General features: G+C 51.7%; 1 protein-coding gene across 1 annotated transcript in view; it reads right to left on the bottom strand.

The window, feature by feature from the left end:
- Window positions 1-1,966: 1,966 nt before the first annotated feature.
- Window positions 1,967-15,267, bottom strand: part of ADGRD2 (adhesion G protein-coupled receptor D2) — a 58,302-nt gene continuing 45,001 nt past the window's right edge. The window contains exons 24-25 of the mRNA XM_024214533.2: window positions 13,079-13,109; window positions 1,967-2,009 (exon numbers count right to left, since the gene is read on the bottom strand). Of these exons, the coding sequence (XP_024070301.1) occupies window positions 2,002-2,009; window positions 13,079-13,109 (39 nt within the window). The 3' untranslated portion in view covers window positions 1,967-2,001. The remainder of the gene's footprint in view (window positions 2,010-13,078; window positions 13,110-15,267) is intronic.

The raw sequence follows: 15,267 nt of genomic DNA, 5'->3' as shown, positions 1-15,267 counted from the left end.
GCACATCCCGGTCTGCAGTTCATGGTATTGTTGGCCACTCATGGATGCCAGCCATGCAAGGAGACAAGCACGTGCAGGGTTGGTTTGTTGTTTTTCCTCTACAAGGCCCTGGCTTTTAGCCTGGAAGAGCAGGAAAGGACCCTGCTAGTCTCCAACAGCCTACAAACCTCTGAGGCCAGGCACGAGGGTGTCTTGCCGAACACATTCACTGGCTCTCCACTAACCTTCTCTCACTAACACAGGTGGGGGCGGGGGCACGTAGGCCTTTGCTCCCACACACGTGGCGGTCAACCTCTCGGGCTGGTAGCTGATGGCAGGAGAGGTTTATCCGCTGAAGGGCTAAGCACACTGTCATGTAGCAATGTTAGGAAGGGGATGTAAGAGGTGGGTGGGGGGCACATAAAGCCCCCTGTGATTAGTGCAAAATAGGGGCTGTCTCAGGGGGACCCCACAAGGCTTCAATGCTGCTGTTTGTTTGGTCCATGCATCGGTGAGCTAAGTGACTCCAGCTAAGTGGCAGCCTTCTAGAGATAGGCTGGTCTAGCAAACCAACCTGGGGAACATACAGCAATTCAGGAACACACTATTACAGCCCATCGACTGCAGTACATCCTTTACTGCGTTCCTGAACCATGATCTGGAGAAACAGTGCTGAGCTGATGGGGTGACGCTGTCCTGAGAGGTGTGGTCAATACAGTCCCTTCATAGCTGTTAAGGCCAGTGGGGCCCATGGCGAACATTTTGTTTGACCTTCTGCAAGGCACGGGCCAGAGACTCTCACAAAGCGATTCCTGCATCAAGCCCAGAACATCTGGTTGAGCAGCAGCGTCACTAATAGAAAGCCGGCTAATGCGAGACTAATGTACGAGCATTGCAGTGAAGGGGAGGGAAAGTTTTATTGTGTGTACAGAACACGAGGGGGCTAGTGCATTGCGAGGGCTACTTTGTGTGCTGCCTTTTAATGGGCCGTGCTCAGGCATGAGATGAGTGAGTGGGAAGGGGAGCGCATTACCTTTTCCTTCACTTTGCCTCCAGCCCAGCTAGTGCATGAAGGACAGAACTAACATGAAAGGACTGGGTCTTGCCCTGGCTAGTGAGCCAGTAAAGACACTATTCTAGCTAGACACACCTAGTTCTGCCCTGATATTACACCCACCATTTCACGCTGTGCCACGTCCCACTGACTGACTGTCTCATGTTGAGCCTTCAGCCTCTCCAGAGCCCTGCATGGTATTTTCATGGAATGAGTCATTTAAGCTTTTGCCCCTGTATGGAAATCCTATGAGCTTTAGCTGTTCTAGCAGGCAAGAGTTGGGGGGCAGGGAAAGCTGGCAGAGCCAACAGCTGGCTGGGAAGTGGGGCAGTATCACAGCTAGGTTGACGTAGTCTTGGTTCAGTGCAGGGGGCTGGACTTGGTGACTTCTCAAGGCCCTTCCAGCCTGACATTTCTCTGATTACTCAGCGGGCATGCACCAAGTGAGGATATGGGGCTGCAATCCCCACCTCTCCTTGGGGGACACGAACCGGCCGGGGGCTGGAGAGTAGCTTTGCTCACTAGCCTCACCGGACCATTGGGGTTCCAATCACAGTTGGGAAAACAGCTTTCTGGTGGGGTTTTAGCTGAACCTTTCAAAGTTTGTCCCTCCCAGTTTAATGGCAGACTAGCAAAGCAGCATGGTGCTACCTAACCAAGCCCAGGGAGGAGCGGCTGCTGCCCATCACAGTAGGGCTAACGCCAGGTGCAAGGGAAGCAGGTCACATGTGAATGGTCAGCGAGGAGCAGGTCAGGGAAGTCCTCCTGCCTGGCTGGATGCCCCAGGCCTGCCTTGGTTTTAGCTGCACGTGCCGGAAGTAAAAAACACAAGTTCAACGGTGTGGGATGTTGTGGCTCTCCAGGAGGAAATCAAGATGGCCGCTGTGTCCGGCTTCCACGGACCTGCCTTCTGTTTGGAGAGCCCGGGGGGGGGGGGGGGGGCTGGTCATCACCTGGAAAAGCGCCTCTCAGAACCCTAAATCCAAGGAGAGAGTGCATTAGTCAGCGCGCAGAGAGCCTCCGCATCCCACCCAGGACATGCCTGGCTTGGCCCTCTGCTAGAGACGGGGCTTGGGCTACGCACATACGGTTGGGGGGGCAGCACCAGCTGCTGCAACAGCAGGGGCATTTAGCCTTTATTTGGTGCACAAATGTAGCCCTGAAAACCCAAAGCTTCCAGATTATGGATCCAGGAGCCTAGACCCACACTGCACAGTCAGTTGCTAATGCCCCTGTCTCTCCCCAACACCCCCCCCCCCCGGCCACTGCCCCCCCCTCCATCACCTCCACCCCAGGTAGACTCTATGGCTAAGAAGGAGGGTTTCATAACAGACTAGAGGTCACTAAAATAACAGTTTAGAGAAAACCAGTTGGGAGCTATTGTTATTTACTTTTTTGCATAACAATGAAGTTAAAAGGCAACAATTTTTAACTGATAGAAAGGACTATTAAAAAACCCACCACAGCAAATACCTCTTGGCAGTGAGTTCCACAGGTTATCACAGAGGCCAAGTGTTCGGCAGGATTTGCAGAAAGAGCCTTACACAGTTATAGGAATGAGAACTGCCCCAATTACAGTGGCGATGATGTCGCTTTGTGATGGCTATAAACCCGCCTGCCTTGGGCCATAAAGCAACCTCTGAATGACAGTGGGTGGGAAGAACTTTCTCCCGCAGGCTTGTCCTTAGCTGGCCAGCACGGGCCTTCTTACACCCCAATCTAAAGCATCTGGTGCCAGGCACTGTGAGCAGCAGGGCACTGGGCTGGCTGAACCCTGCGGCAGTTCTGATGGCCGTATTAGTCAGTATTTATTCCCACTGGTTGTTTTCCTGACCAGCTAGGAATCCGTCAGATGTCCAGTCAGCTTTTGATACCTCAGATTAATCGATTATGGTTTTTTTAAAGGCTATTTAATGAACTATTGTGATTTGTTAGCGCTGCTAAATATTGATCACAGAAGGAGGGGGTCATGGAGACAAGCAGACACTTGTTGCTATGTGTGGCTTAGCAACATACACAATGTATTCAAAGGGAATAATGAAATTATCACGGGGAAACAATGAAGCCATCACTTGACGAGATGGAGGATGTGGAGCTCTTGTTTGCCAAGACAAGAAAGACACCACTTATTGTTTGCACAAATCTGTGAACTGCCTGGCCCACCCCTCCCTACGTAATGGGGTGTAATGAATCGCTGTAGACTATTCAGTTTAATGTGTAGCTTTGTACAGCTGGGCAGGAGCTCATTACTGGGAAAAACGTGTGGCCTCTCAGCATGAACTGTGTCCTTAGCAGGGGACTAGCCTGTTGTGAGGCGTCTTAATATCAGGTGGAGGTGTGGGGGAGGGAGTGGGGCAGGACGAGAGAATGTCGAGCGGGACTGGAGATTTGTAGCTGACAGCTGGGTCCCACTCTAAATTAAGAGAATTTTAGCTCCTCACATGTTGCAATAATCTTGCTTTAAATATTTTTGTAAAAGTTGGCCATAATATTTCCATTTTAATTGTCTTACCTGGTGCTGTAGCTTTGCTTAGAAACTGTATCTGCCACTAATAATTTTAAAGAGCTAATTTAATTGAGTTCCCTAGGCAGTTTGAGCAAAATAGGTGGCTACTAAAAGATCATGGTTATGAGTGGCTTTGATTATGATGCCATATATAATCACAGAGAAGCCAGAAATAGGATGGAGGCTTGAGGGGAAGGCTGTCTTTGTGGTTAAAGTCCTGGCCTACTGCTTGGTTACAGTCCCTGGCTCTGGTATTGATTTCCGGTGTGAGTTTAGGCAAGGCAATAATTGTTTTGGGCCTCAGATCCCGCTCTGCAAAATAAGCTAATGGCACTGCCTTTCTCGGCACGCTTGTCACGTTAGCGTGTGAGCATTACGGGCAGACCCTGGCTCTCACTATGTGGTTCAGTGTGGGCCTGAAGGTGCTACCATCAGATGGCTAATAATCATTACAGCTTGTTGAAATTTTCAAACAAGCAAACTAACAGCCCCTTTTCATCATGAACATATTCTGCACAGAAGCTGTTTGGCAAGGTTTGCGTTGAAACTTTATCATTTATCATTTTAAAAGTAAGAAAATGCAAAAAAAAAAAAAAATCTAAATAAATATGGGAGCGAGACTAAACTGACCAAAAAATAAAATCTCTCTTATTTCAGCCATGGAAGACAAACACATTCAAATACAAATTTCAAAAAATGAAACAAATGATAATTATTTCAAATGTTTGTGTGTGATGTTTTGCTTTGTGTTGTTTTGACCATTGCTAATAGATTTCTAAGTCATTAGCCTCCTGGCTTGTCGTCGGTATAATTTATGATGAGCTTTAGGTCTGGCTGGCACAGAAGTTGGAGCTGGGGTGAATCTGTTGTCGCGCCCCCTAGGGGCCAGGGCAGGATTGTTGCCCCTTGGAAACTCACCAGCACCAGGCCAAGTCTAGGCTGAAATGTAACGGCTGTTGGCGCTGGAGCTGGCTTTACGCAACGCCTAATGAGTCAGACTCAGGATAGCCTCTTGCCTCACTTGGCCTCGATTTGCTTCCGCTGACGTCAGCCAGCCCCCAGAAGTTACGTACAGCTGAACATTACCCTTCGCTGACCAGGCCACGTACCAGGGGCTGCGCTGTGTCAGAGCGGCCCTGGGGTCGGCCAGGCAGTGTAGAGCTAGGGCATTATTGTATGTCTTGTGTGGCGGAAAGCACTTGACTTTGTGGCAGTGCTTCACAGCACTGCTGCCACGCTAACAGGCCAGCTGCAGTGGGCTGCCTGTTGGGCCGGAGGTAGTTGCGGGGGCGTGGAAGAGGGCTTGTCAGGCTGGAAGGGGGCCTCCTCATTCACGCTCAGCCCAGGAGAATTGCAAAGCTGAGTCGTGCAGGCACCTGGAGGATGCTACAGGAACTGCTCTTGGCACCAGAGAGGCTGCTACGCAAAGCTTAGCAGTGCACAGGTGCTGGGCTGTGGATTTTAGGTGACAGCTTGGGACAGGTGTGCGTATGTGTAGGTGCGCGCATTTCTACTAGCTTTAAAGGACTCCAGGGTTCTAATCCCAGCATTGCTGCGGGCTTTCTAGATCAGTCACTTAACCTGCCTATAACATACAACTAATTCCTCCCTTTCCGGTGGGTGTGATCCCTACCCAGCCTCTGAAACACCTGCAGCACCTTGTGCCAGGGTCCTTCTCCCTCGCTCAAGCCTGGATAATGCACCCAGCATTGCGGGCTCTGGTGCCAGGCAGTTGCATTGACCCAGATCATCCCTTACAGGTGTAACACTTAGAGGGAAGAAATGAGAGCAGAGGCCCAGCTCCCCAACCAGCTCCCAGCATTGCAAGTTCCCTAGATTTGTCTCTGGTGCAGCTGACTTTGGGGCCCTTTCCTCAGGGGCTCCATGGAAGAGAGAACAGAGTGCCTCTGAAGCAGGTCAAGGGTCAGTGCATAGATGAGGGGACAGAGGCCCAGAGAGGGTTCGTGGGTTCCCCCAGCGGCAGAGTCAGGACTTGAACTCAGACGCCCAGGCTGCTTCCCAACCCACCTAGCTGAGCAGCAGAAGGGGGCACCGGGACGAGCAGCCATTCTGCTCTTGCTCCACCAGGTCCAGGTCTCTAATCCCCCCTGGGATTGGAAAGCAGCAGTGAGACAGCCAGGGCGTGCTGGACCCTGGTTCTGGGCATTGCACAAGCCCGTAGCAGGGCAGACCATTCTCAGCGTGACGGGGTAGCAAATCCTGAGCCATTTATCGCTACTGATGCTACCATGAGAAGGGCCCAGTCCAGCCCGGGGCCTGCTGCTGCGTGGCAGGGACAGTGAACCCTCCCCTCCTCGTGACAGCAGCAGGAGCTGAGGCTACTCAGAGACATGCCAGACTGTGGAAATCAGTGGTGTCTCACGAGGATGCTGTGCTGAGTGGTGCTCAGATACCGGGGGCTGGGGGCCAGACACGTACCTAGATAGACTGGGCAAAGCTATCAAGCCACATGAGGAGGAGCGCAGGCAGCCTGCTGTTTTCTGCGCTACCAGCCAAATGGAGGCATCAGGTAGTGGGAGCATCGCTGTGCACAGGCTGTATAGGGCTAACTTCCTAAAAGAGACAGGCTCTCCCCCACTCCCCACACTGGGCACCGAGACATGGAGCAGCTCCCCAGTCTGCAGAGAACTCACTGCCTGGGCTCAAGCACTGTAAGAGGACTCGGGGGGGGGGGGGGGGGGGGGGGAGAGGGGAAACCCGAAAAGGTGGCTAAGTGGCTTTTGTAGCAGAGAGGCACAATTCTCAGAGCACTCGGTGCCTTGTGCATGTCAGACTGGTGCAGGTGGATGTGCAAAGCTTCCCAGCTGAAGAGGTGTTGCTAAGCAATTCAAGGGGCAATGCACATTTTAAGGAGCTGTTCGGTTTCACGCACTCGCTCCTCACTGGGGTCAAGCAACGCCTCTCACAGGTACAGCCTGCAGGCCTGACAAAAGCGTGAGTTCTTGTTTGCACCATGGCAGCGGAGGCTGCATCAGGGGTTCCCTGCAGAAAAAATACTGCACCCGCCTAGGGGTCAGTTTGACTGTGAATATGCAGGCTAGTCTGAAAGGGTGTGAGTGTGACAGAGGGACAATACATGCACATTTATACATCTGCTGCACGGGCTTCTGTGACCAAACTCCTATATTTCCTTCCTCAAGGGGATTGAGTGAGCGGGTCCATAGAGTGCAAGATTCCCCTGACTCGACCTCCCTGCATACACTGCCCCAGGAAGCACTGCCCCTGGAAGTGCAGCAGGTGGTGACTTCTGCCCAGCGGTGCTGCACTGCACTTCACCCCTTTAGCTGATTCGCCTTAGTTTTCCTGAGTGGCGCCAAGCCGACATGGCCCCAGATTACTTAGAGCAGGGAGGAGAAGCAGCAGGATTAGATGGGGAGGGAGTCAGAGCTGGCCCAAAGGAAAGCATTTGAGCAGCAGGTGCCCTGGGCCTCGCTACCCTGCCATATTCTGATACACGTTAAGGTTTATGTTTTACTACCTAATATGCTTCTTCAGGTTAACTATTTGATGTGCACAGTGGTTTATTATTTCTGCCTTGCCAATCTGTCCAGAGATGTGGGAAAACTAATATTTCTAGGTGACACCTTTTTTAAAATAAAAGATTCAATGTACCCTGCACAACTTCCTCCCCATGGAGAGAAATCATTGGCCAGAGACCAACAGCTGCTGGAGTCCTGCTAATGCAAGGTATGCCCCAGATCAACTTTTACAGCCATCACAGTGAATCTTACATAACCTCATCCCAGAAAAGCTTCATCAAATTTAACAATGCAAAAATAACATCCATCTATCCAGCCATCCCAGGCATTTCTACAGTCCCAATCCCAGTAGTATCTGCGGTAGGTGCTAATATCCTGAATCTAGTCTAAGGAGTTCTCAGAAGAACCAAAGACACCATAAAAAAATTAAAACTGAGCTACTCCATGGCGCTGGACCATTTTAAATAGTGGGGGTGCTGAAAGCCAGTCCCCTGACCCCTGTCCGTCCACTCCCTGAGAGCTAGGACCGTCTCCGGGGGGTGGGGGTGGACCTGGACAGGGTTAAGGGGGCCAAGGCTGGGGCCACAGCTGGGGGCGAGTGCGGGGTTGGCAGCCGGGACCCCTCGGCCGCGTGCGGGGCCACAGTGGAGGTGCGGGGCTGGTGGCCGGGACTCCCGGGTGCAGGGCCTGAATCGGAGGCAAGGGGCCGGGACCCAGCATGCGGGGCTGGAAGTGGAGCCCCACATAAAACTTGGGGGTGCTGCAGCACCCCATACCCTAAGTTCCCGCGCCTATGGAGTTAATGTATGCAGATGGGCCTTGGTGAAGGCACGGTGCCTTTCATTAACACAGTCTCTGCCGGTTTCCCCTTTTAATCTTCTTTAAGAGGAATAAGAACAGCACTGCACAAAACAATCCCCACTAGACAATATCTTCCTGGAGGAACTGTCATCAGGGTGTTTGAGAACTGAATGTTTGACTGTGAGCTAGAAAGGGACACAAATTACCTTAGGATACAAAGTACATTGTGCAGAGGCTTTTGTGTTCACTGAATATTTAAACCAGAAAGGAAATATTTATTTTACTCTGATACATTTTGTCTCCCTCAATGACAGAGGCAGCACAAAGCCCTCCTTTTGTCTAACTGCTGGCTTCAGAAGTCCTCAAACGCATCCGAACAGTCTGAGGTGTGCATTAGTGGGGCTTGCTAATGCACCAGGGGGTAAGAAGTCTCTCACATGCTGAGCTGAACAGGATCCCTTGGCCAAACTGCAAGCCCAGCAAGACAAGGCTCAGTCTCACCGAAGGCTCAGGTAAGCAAGATTCACAGGCTGGACAGCTCCATCGATCACCATTGAAGTTAGGAGCCTAAACATGTGCAAGACTCTGGACTTCTGCCATCAGCAGTGAAGAAATGTCAGCGCTTCCTGTGTGCAGCTATGTTCTCGCATTCGGGGAGCACTGCTTACCGGCCTGGCAACAGCCCAGCTCTGGCACTAACGGATTGCGTTACCTTGGGCAAGTCATTTACCTAGTGAGGGTAATTACCCACTGGAACAATTTACCAAGGGGCGTGGTAGATTCTCCATCCTGGACCACTATTAAATCAAGATGGGAAGTTTGTCTAAACGATGTGCTCTAGGAAGGATTTTGGGGAGGTTCTGGCCCGTGTCATACAGCAGGTCAGACCAGATGATCACAGTGACCCCTTCCGGCCTTGGAATCTATGAAAAGTCTCGGTCCATTTGCCCAGCTGTAAAATAGAGGGAACAGTCCTGATTTACCTCCCTGGGGTGCCATGAGCCTTAACTCCTGCAGGGGTGTAAAGTGCTTTAAGATTCTTCTCCAGGAAGGCAGCGCCAGGCACCCCAGCCAGGCAGGGTTACTAATTAATAATCATTAGTGACTATAAAGACAAAGCGGCCATGCTTTATGCTGCTTTGATTCTATGCCAGCCAACCCAATACAACAGCCACAGTTCTAAGGGCAGAACAGCAATTCAATCAGCAGCCTCGCGGGTGCACAGAACTAAACTGAGACATTCTTTGGCTTCTTAAGAGACTTTGGCCTACTGGCCATTTTAGGAAAGGCCCTATACTTTTCTACCCAATCCTTTGCAATTTCCAGTTTACCATTCCTCTGGGGCTTGCGGAGAAGCCCCCAGGTCCTAAGACCCTCCCTCTCCAGCCCAACACTTCTGTTGTCTGCAATCTACTTCTCATCAGTTCTCCTCTCCTTGGCTGGCTGGATATTCATCTCCGCAATAATACGGGGCACATGTCAGCGGTTTGTCTCCCGAAGTTCTCACAGGGCGTTACCAAGAGAGGTAAATGTCATCACCTGCACACTGACAGTGGGGCTGGGAAGAGAATGAGGCACATTCAGGTCACAGGGTGAATCACCTGCAGCGTCTGGGCTGGAAGCCAAGTTTCCCGCTTTGACCACTGCACCTCACTTCTGCTCCCTGGGGAAAGAATCTTTCCTCATACCCCTTCGGTTTGGGAGGTACCCCTAGCTTTACCCGCACATTAGGGCTGATCTGGATGGGGCGTACAATGCTTTGCCGCCATTTTTGCCCTTGGGCAATCCTGCGTCTGGCTTTGGGAACTCAAAAAACACAGGTTCTCTACAGCTCAAGGCAGGAATTTTGCTCCTACCACCATCAGCTGGTGACAGATTTTCCTTTCACAAAGCTAACAAATGGCTCTGGCACCAATAGCCAGTGCAAAAATGCACTCAGGAGGCAGAGAGGGGTCTGCATTGCCCGGATGCACGTCTGGGTCCCTGAACACAGCCCAGCCAGCAAACCTGCTCTCTGTCAGCTGAGCACAATAGTAGGAGATTGGTGAAGATAACGGAGGAATCCGGTCAAAGTCTCTTGCCTTATTTCTGACAAGGCAGAGAGTTGGCTGCCTGGGAACCGATGGGGCCAGCTTCTGGGCACAGCAGTGGGAATTTCTAACCATGGCATCTGCCTTCAACAGCTGCCCAGGAAAGTGCTCCCCCGTACCAGGCAGACACCTCGCCTCATCGCTTCCTTGGAGCTGTGACCTTGGGCAGATTCCTTTGGTTGTGCCCAGGAAACTCCTCAAATCTGGAGGGAGTGGTGGGCTGACCTGGCCAGGGGAAGCTGGAATGTGCCTAGCTAGGGACAAAGGACAGGAGCAGAGCTCTCAGGTGAAACCCCTCCCTTGGCAGCGGGAGCACTGGCCTCTGGAGAGGGGAGAATTCACCCTTTGTCTATTGATGCTACTTACAGAGAGCCCCACCCCACTATCTGAGCACCGTCCTCTTTACCGTATTTATCCTCACAACATGCCTGGGGGGGTAGGGCAGTGCTATTGTACAGCTGGGGAAACCGAGGCAGGGAGTCACTAAGACCAAGGTGAGCGAGGGAATGGGACCCAGGGAACACCGAAGGACTAGCCCATCCTTCTTTCTGGGGTCCCAAGAGTGAGGAGGCAAAGCTTAGGGAAGGGTAAAAGTTTCTAATTCTGCCGATTTCTAGTCTGGCCTTGGTCTTTCCTTCTCGTGAAGTGTTTCCACACTGCAGGGGCCAAGATCTGCCCCCACCAGGCAGGGCATTTCAGAAGAGAATGACATGAAGCAATTGCATTTATGTTTGCAAATCCGCGCTTTCCAACCCACACCCTCCCTGGCTTCACCCGCCAGCAGCGGCATTTTCTCTCCTAGTCACCAAGCTTCAGTCGCAGCCATTTCTCATGGTGGAGGAGGGGCAGCTTTAACATTCCCTGTCAGCAAGTCTCTGCCAAGAGCTATTGCTGCTGAAATGTGCCTGTGCCCACCCCTCGCAGCAAAGTGATCAATGATCCCGCAGCACCGGGCCCTGACACCCAGTGATGTGCATGGGCATGCACCCAGGTGGCGTGCTTTGACGGGAAGAGCTCCACGCATTGGGTGCAGGTGCGGGGCACTTTTAAATATCTGGCCAGTAGCGTCGCAATGGATCTGGCCCATCCTGCACCTAACGCTGCTCTAAGCATCTACAGGCGGTAGCAGCGCTCCTGCCAGAGGGCGTGGCACAAGGGGTTGGTGACTGGCATGATGCTGCATAGGGAGGGGTAGTGGAGATGGCAAGAAAGGTGTGGATACAGGAGCCCAGAGGTTCTCAACATGGGGAGGGGGCTGGGCATTGCAAGATGTGGCCTGGGCACACAGGGCCGTCCCTACACATACGCCAAGTACGCGGCTGCGTAGGGCACCAGGGAATTTGGGGCACCGCATTGCCTGGTGCCCTGCGCAGCTGCGTGCTGCTCCAGCCCCTTCCCCATGGCCCCCGCCCCTGCTCCGCCCCCACCCCGCCTCTTCCCACCCCAGCCCCACCCCCACCTCCCTGAGGAGTGCAGCAGGGCCGAGCCCCAGCCGCGCAACCAGTGAGTGCTGGGAGGCGGTTCCCCCCTGCCCCCAAAGCCAGCCCCGCCCCCCCACGGAGGCCCCAGAATAGCTAGGGATGGCCCGGGGGGCAGGGCACACAAGACGGCTCTTAGCAAGGCATGGCTCTGCGTGTCTCGAGTACAGCAGGTACAAAGTGCAGGGCATGGTGGGGTTTGCAGAGCAGTGAGCTGTGAAACAGGATGCAAGGGACCCAACATGGCGAGCTGCTAGGAGATATGGCGCTGTGCATGCAAAGAGGCCCAGGACAGGGCGAGGGCATAGGCGCCGACTCCGTGGGTGCTCCAGGGCTGGAGCACCCACGGGGAAAAATTGGTGGGTGCTTTGCACCCACTAGCAGCCGAGCTCCCCTCCCCGCCCCCTCCACCCCACCTGATCTCCTCCTCCTCTGTCTCCTCCCCTGAGCACACCGTGTCCCCGCTTCTCTGCCTACCTCCCAGCGCTTGCTGCTGCAAAACAGCTGTTCCGCGGCGTAACAAGTTCTGGGAGGGAGGGAGGGAGGAGCGGGAACGCGGTGTGCTCAGGGGAGGAGGCGGGGAAGAGGTGGGGCCGGGGATTTGGAGAAGGGGGTAGAATAGGGGGCGGAATCAGGGCGGGACTGGGGGCAGAGGGGGGTTGAGCACCCGCCGGCGCCAGCAGAAGTCGGCGCCTATGGGCCAGGGTAGCTAACATCACTTCCTCAGCACTAGTCCTGACTGTGGAGCAAGGGAGTCTCCTAGCTGAGAGCCAGGTCAGTCTGAAACGTGGCATTTCATTGAGGCTGGGCCATACGGTGCTCTGTGGACATAAAAACATAAGAGCGGCCATACTGGGTCAGACCAATGGTCCATCTAGCCCAGTATCCTGTCCTCTGACAGTGGCCAGTGCCAGGTGCCCCCGAGGGAATGAACAGAACAGGGAATCATCAAGTGATCCATCCCCTGTCGCCCATTCCCAGCTTCTGGCAAACAGAGGCTAGGGACACCATCCCTGCCCATCCTGGCTAATAACCATTGATCGACCTATCCTCCATGAATTTATCTAGTTCTTTTTTGAACCCTGTTACGGTCTTGGCCTTCACAACATCCTCTGGCAAGGAGTTCCACAGGTTGACTGTGCATTGTGTGAAGAAATACTTCCTTCTGTTTGTTTTAAATTTGCTGCCTATTAATTTCATTTGGTGACCCCTAGTTCTTGTATTATGAAAAAGAGTAAATAACATTTCCTTATTTACTTTCTCCACACCAGTCATGATTTTACAGACCTCTATCATATCCCCCCTTAGTCATCTCTTTTCCAAGCTGAAAAGTCCCAGTTTTATTAATCTCTACTCATACGGAAGCCATTCCATGCCCCTAATCATTTTTGTTGCCCTTTTCGGAACCTTTTCCAGTTCCAATATGGCCCCCCAGTATTTCAAGAAACACCTGAGCTGAGATTGTTTGAATGTTGCAATCTTGACAAAACACAGTATTTTGAAATTAAAAACGGAATGAGGAGACCATTTCTGCCTGTGTGCATGGATCCCCCTTTCTGCGACCAGCCCTCCTCAGCGCAGAAGCAGGGGTGCAATCTGATTTTTAATACACTCATCAAGACATTATCCCAAGCACAAAGAGAAGCGGAAATGATGGAGGGAGAAGTTACCTGAGGATTTGAACGCTGTCAGCTCTACAGCCTGAAAGAGGGGAGAACACTCGTTAATTGAGATTTGCTCAGGGAGGGAGTTTCCAAGCCCCAAGGAGCCCAGATCTGTTCACAGCCATATTCCCCAGGTCACAGCAGGGCTTTTTTCCTGCCACCAATGCAGCCAAGAAGTGCTTTGCCGCGTGCACTCTCCTTTCCCATTGCTCCCTGAAGCTTCACAGGTAGGGGAACTGCCCTGCCCCTCGTGTTCACGGAGCTTTGGTGAACTCACCCACGGGTGCCAGCTGGGCATTCTCCCCAGCGCCCAGCACACGTTCTTAGGGAGAGCACCCCAAAAGTGGGCCTGTGGCGTAAGAGACCTGCCCTGGCAGCACGCTCTGCTGAAAATGGGGCTCCCGTCCTTGCTTGGGGCAATGCAGCAGACAGGGCACAGTGCTAGGACATACAGAACAATCCAACACAAGAGGGGACCGGACCGGCTAACCTAAGTCAGCTTTTCCATCTCTCACTGCACTGGATGGAGCATAGGGCCCCCCAAAGCCAGCCGTGGGACCTAGCCAGGCCCTAGTAAAGACCACCTGCACCATAAGGCACCCTGGGGCCACCTCCTCCACCCTCTCTTCCACAAAAGATTTACTAATCCTGGCAATGGCTTCCCAGCATCGCCAGCCCCACGCATTCACAGATCAGGCAGGCTCCGAACAACCACAGGATTGGCTTAAAAATCACAAGGTTTGTTTAAATGATAAACTTTAGATAGGAATGGCAGAGCTGTTTCTGTCCCCTAAGCGCTGTTGACAGGGGTGGAAAAGATTCACATTCAGATATTTTGATACAAAACAGGAGGCCAACCTGATCTCTTTTGAAGAAAAACAGTATCAGCCTCAGCCTCTAGGTCAGTGGTTCTCAAACTGGGGTTCGTGAAATGTTACAGGGGGTTCTTGGGAAAAAATTCCCTAATGGTGGACAGAGCTGTCCCTGGGGACCCCGGCACGGGGCCAGCAGCCCAGAGCCCCTGGACTTCCAAGAGCTGAGCAGATCAAAGCAAGCATATCTATCACACTCAGGAGATTTCAACTTCAAGACTCCTTATAAGAAATGGAAAGGGAGGTGGATATTTTTTGCTGTTTTTAAAATTAAATAGGCAGCTAGTATTGTTTTTAAAGTTAGTATGAAGAGCAAGTTTAAGCTTTGTTGTAACATGCGTTGTTTGCCTGGACTGCTCAAGACCTGATTGCTTGTGTAGGAGGAACTCTGAGTTGGTTTCTTAAATACTTTCATGCTGTTTCACATCTGATACTCCTTGATGAAACCTAGGAATCTTGTCTTATAACAGGTTTATTCAAAGTGATACAAGCTACGAAAGTGAGATCTTGGAGGAGTGTTTCGTTTTCATAATGTAATAAAAATACTGTAATGATAAATAATAATTAATAATGAATAGTGTGTAATAAGCATGTCAAAAACAAATTTTATATTTCCCAAGATCACTGCTTTTATAATTTATACTCAGGTAAAGGAGAAAATCCCTGGAAATATTCATTTTTAGGAGGGGGTTTGCGAGACTTGACATTTTAGTGAAAGGGGTTCACAGGCTGTTAACGTTTGGGAACCACTGCTCTAGGTTCTACTGTTCTTCATCTTAACATCATCAATTTTACTTCCAATGGGGACTGTCCTGGCTGCCCTGCTCAGTGAACGGCGAGGACGGCTGTTCAGCTGCAGCGTTTGCACAGTCCACACAACAAGGTGCACAATGAGCCAGCACCACGAGGCTAGGGGGGGTTAACGCATTGGGAGGTGCCAAATCCCCAAAACCTTTCACCAAAAAATGTGTCAAGTAAAACGTGGATGAAATGCAGTGAAAAGCACTCTGATGTTTGCCCCTAACGGAGCACAGCATTTCGTCATTTAAGTGTTTTCAGACTTATTGTAAAAAATGGCTTCTTAATCAGAACGAGGCTACATTCAACGGTACCATTCTGAATTCACAGCTCACACCGTCACTTACATAAGGGATTCAGTCAGGGAGCTGAAACAATACCAGTGACTTATGTAACTAACCTGCACCGCAGGCTCTAGGTAGTCAATTGCAAGCTGCATTGACACACACAGCACAAGCTGCAACGACGCACAAATCTTACATTCAAAACACGCTTACAACAAATATATCAGCTTCAACGTTCACG

This window comes from Terrapene carolina, unplaced genomic scaffold, assembly GCF_002925995.2.
Source record: "Terrapene carolina triunguis isolate 2854851 unplaced genomic scaffold, T_m_triunguis-2.0 Scaffold238, whole genome shotgun sequence".
Classification (NCBI taxonomy): domain Eukaryota; kingdom Metazoa; phylum Chordata; order Testudines; family Emydidae; genus Terrapene; species Terrapene triunguis.
Note: the sequence above shows the minus strand (reverse complement) of the source record. Positions and strands in the feature narration are given on the sequence as shown.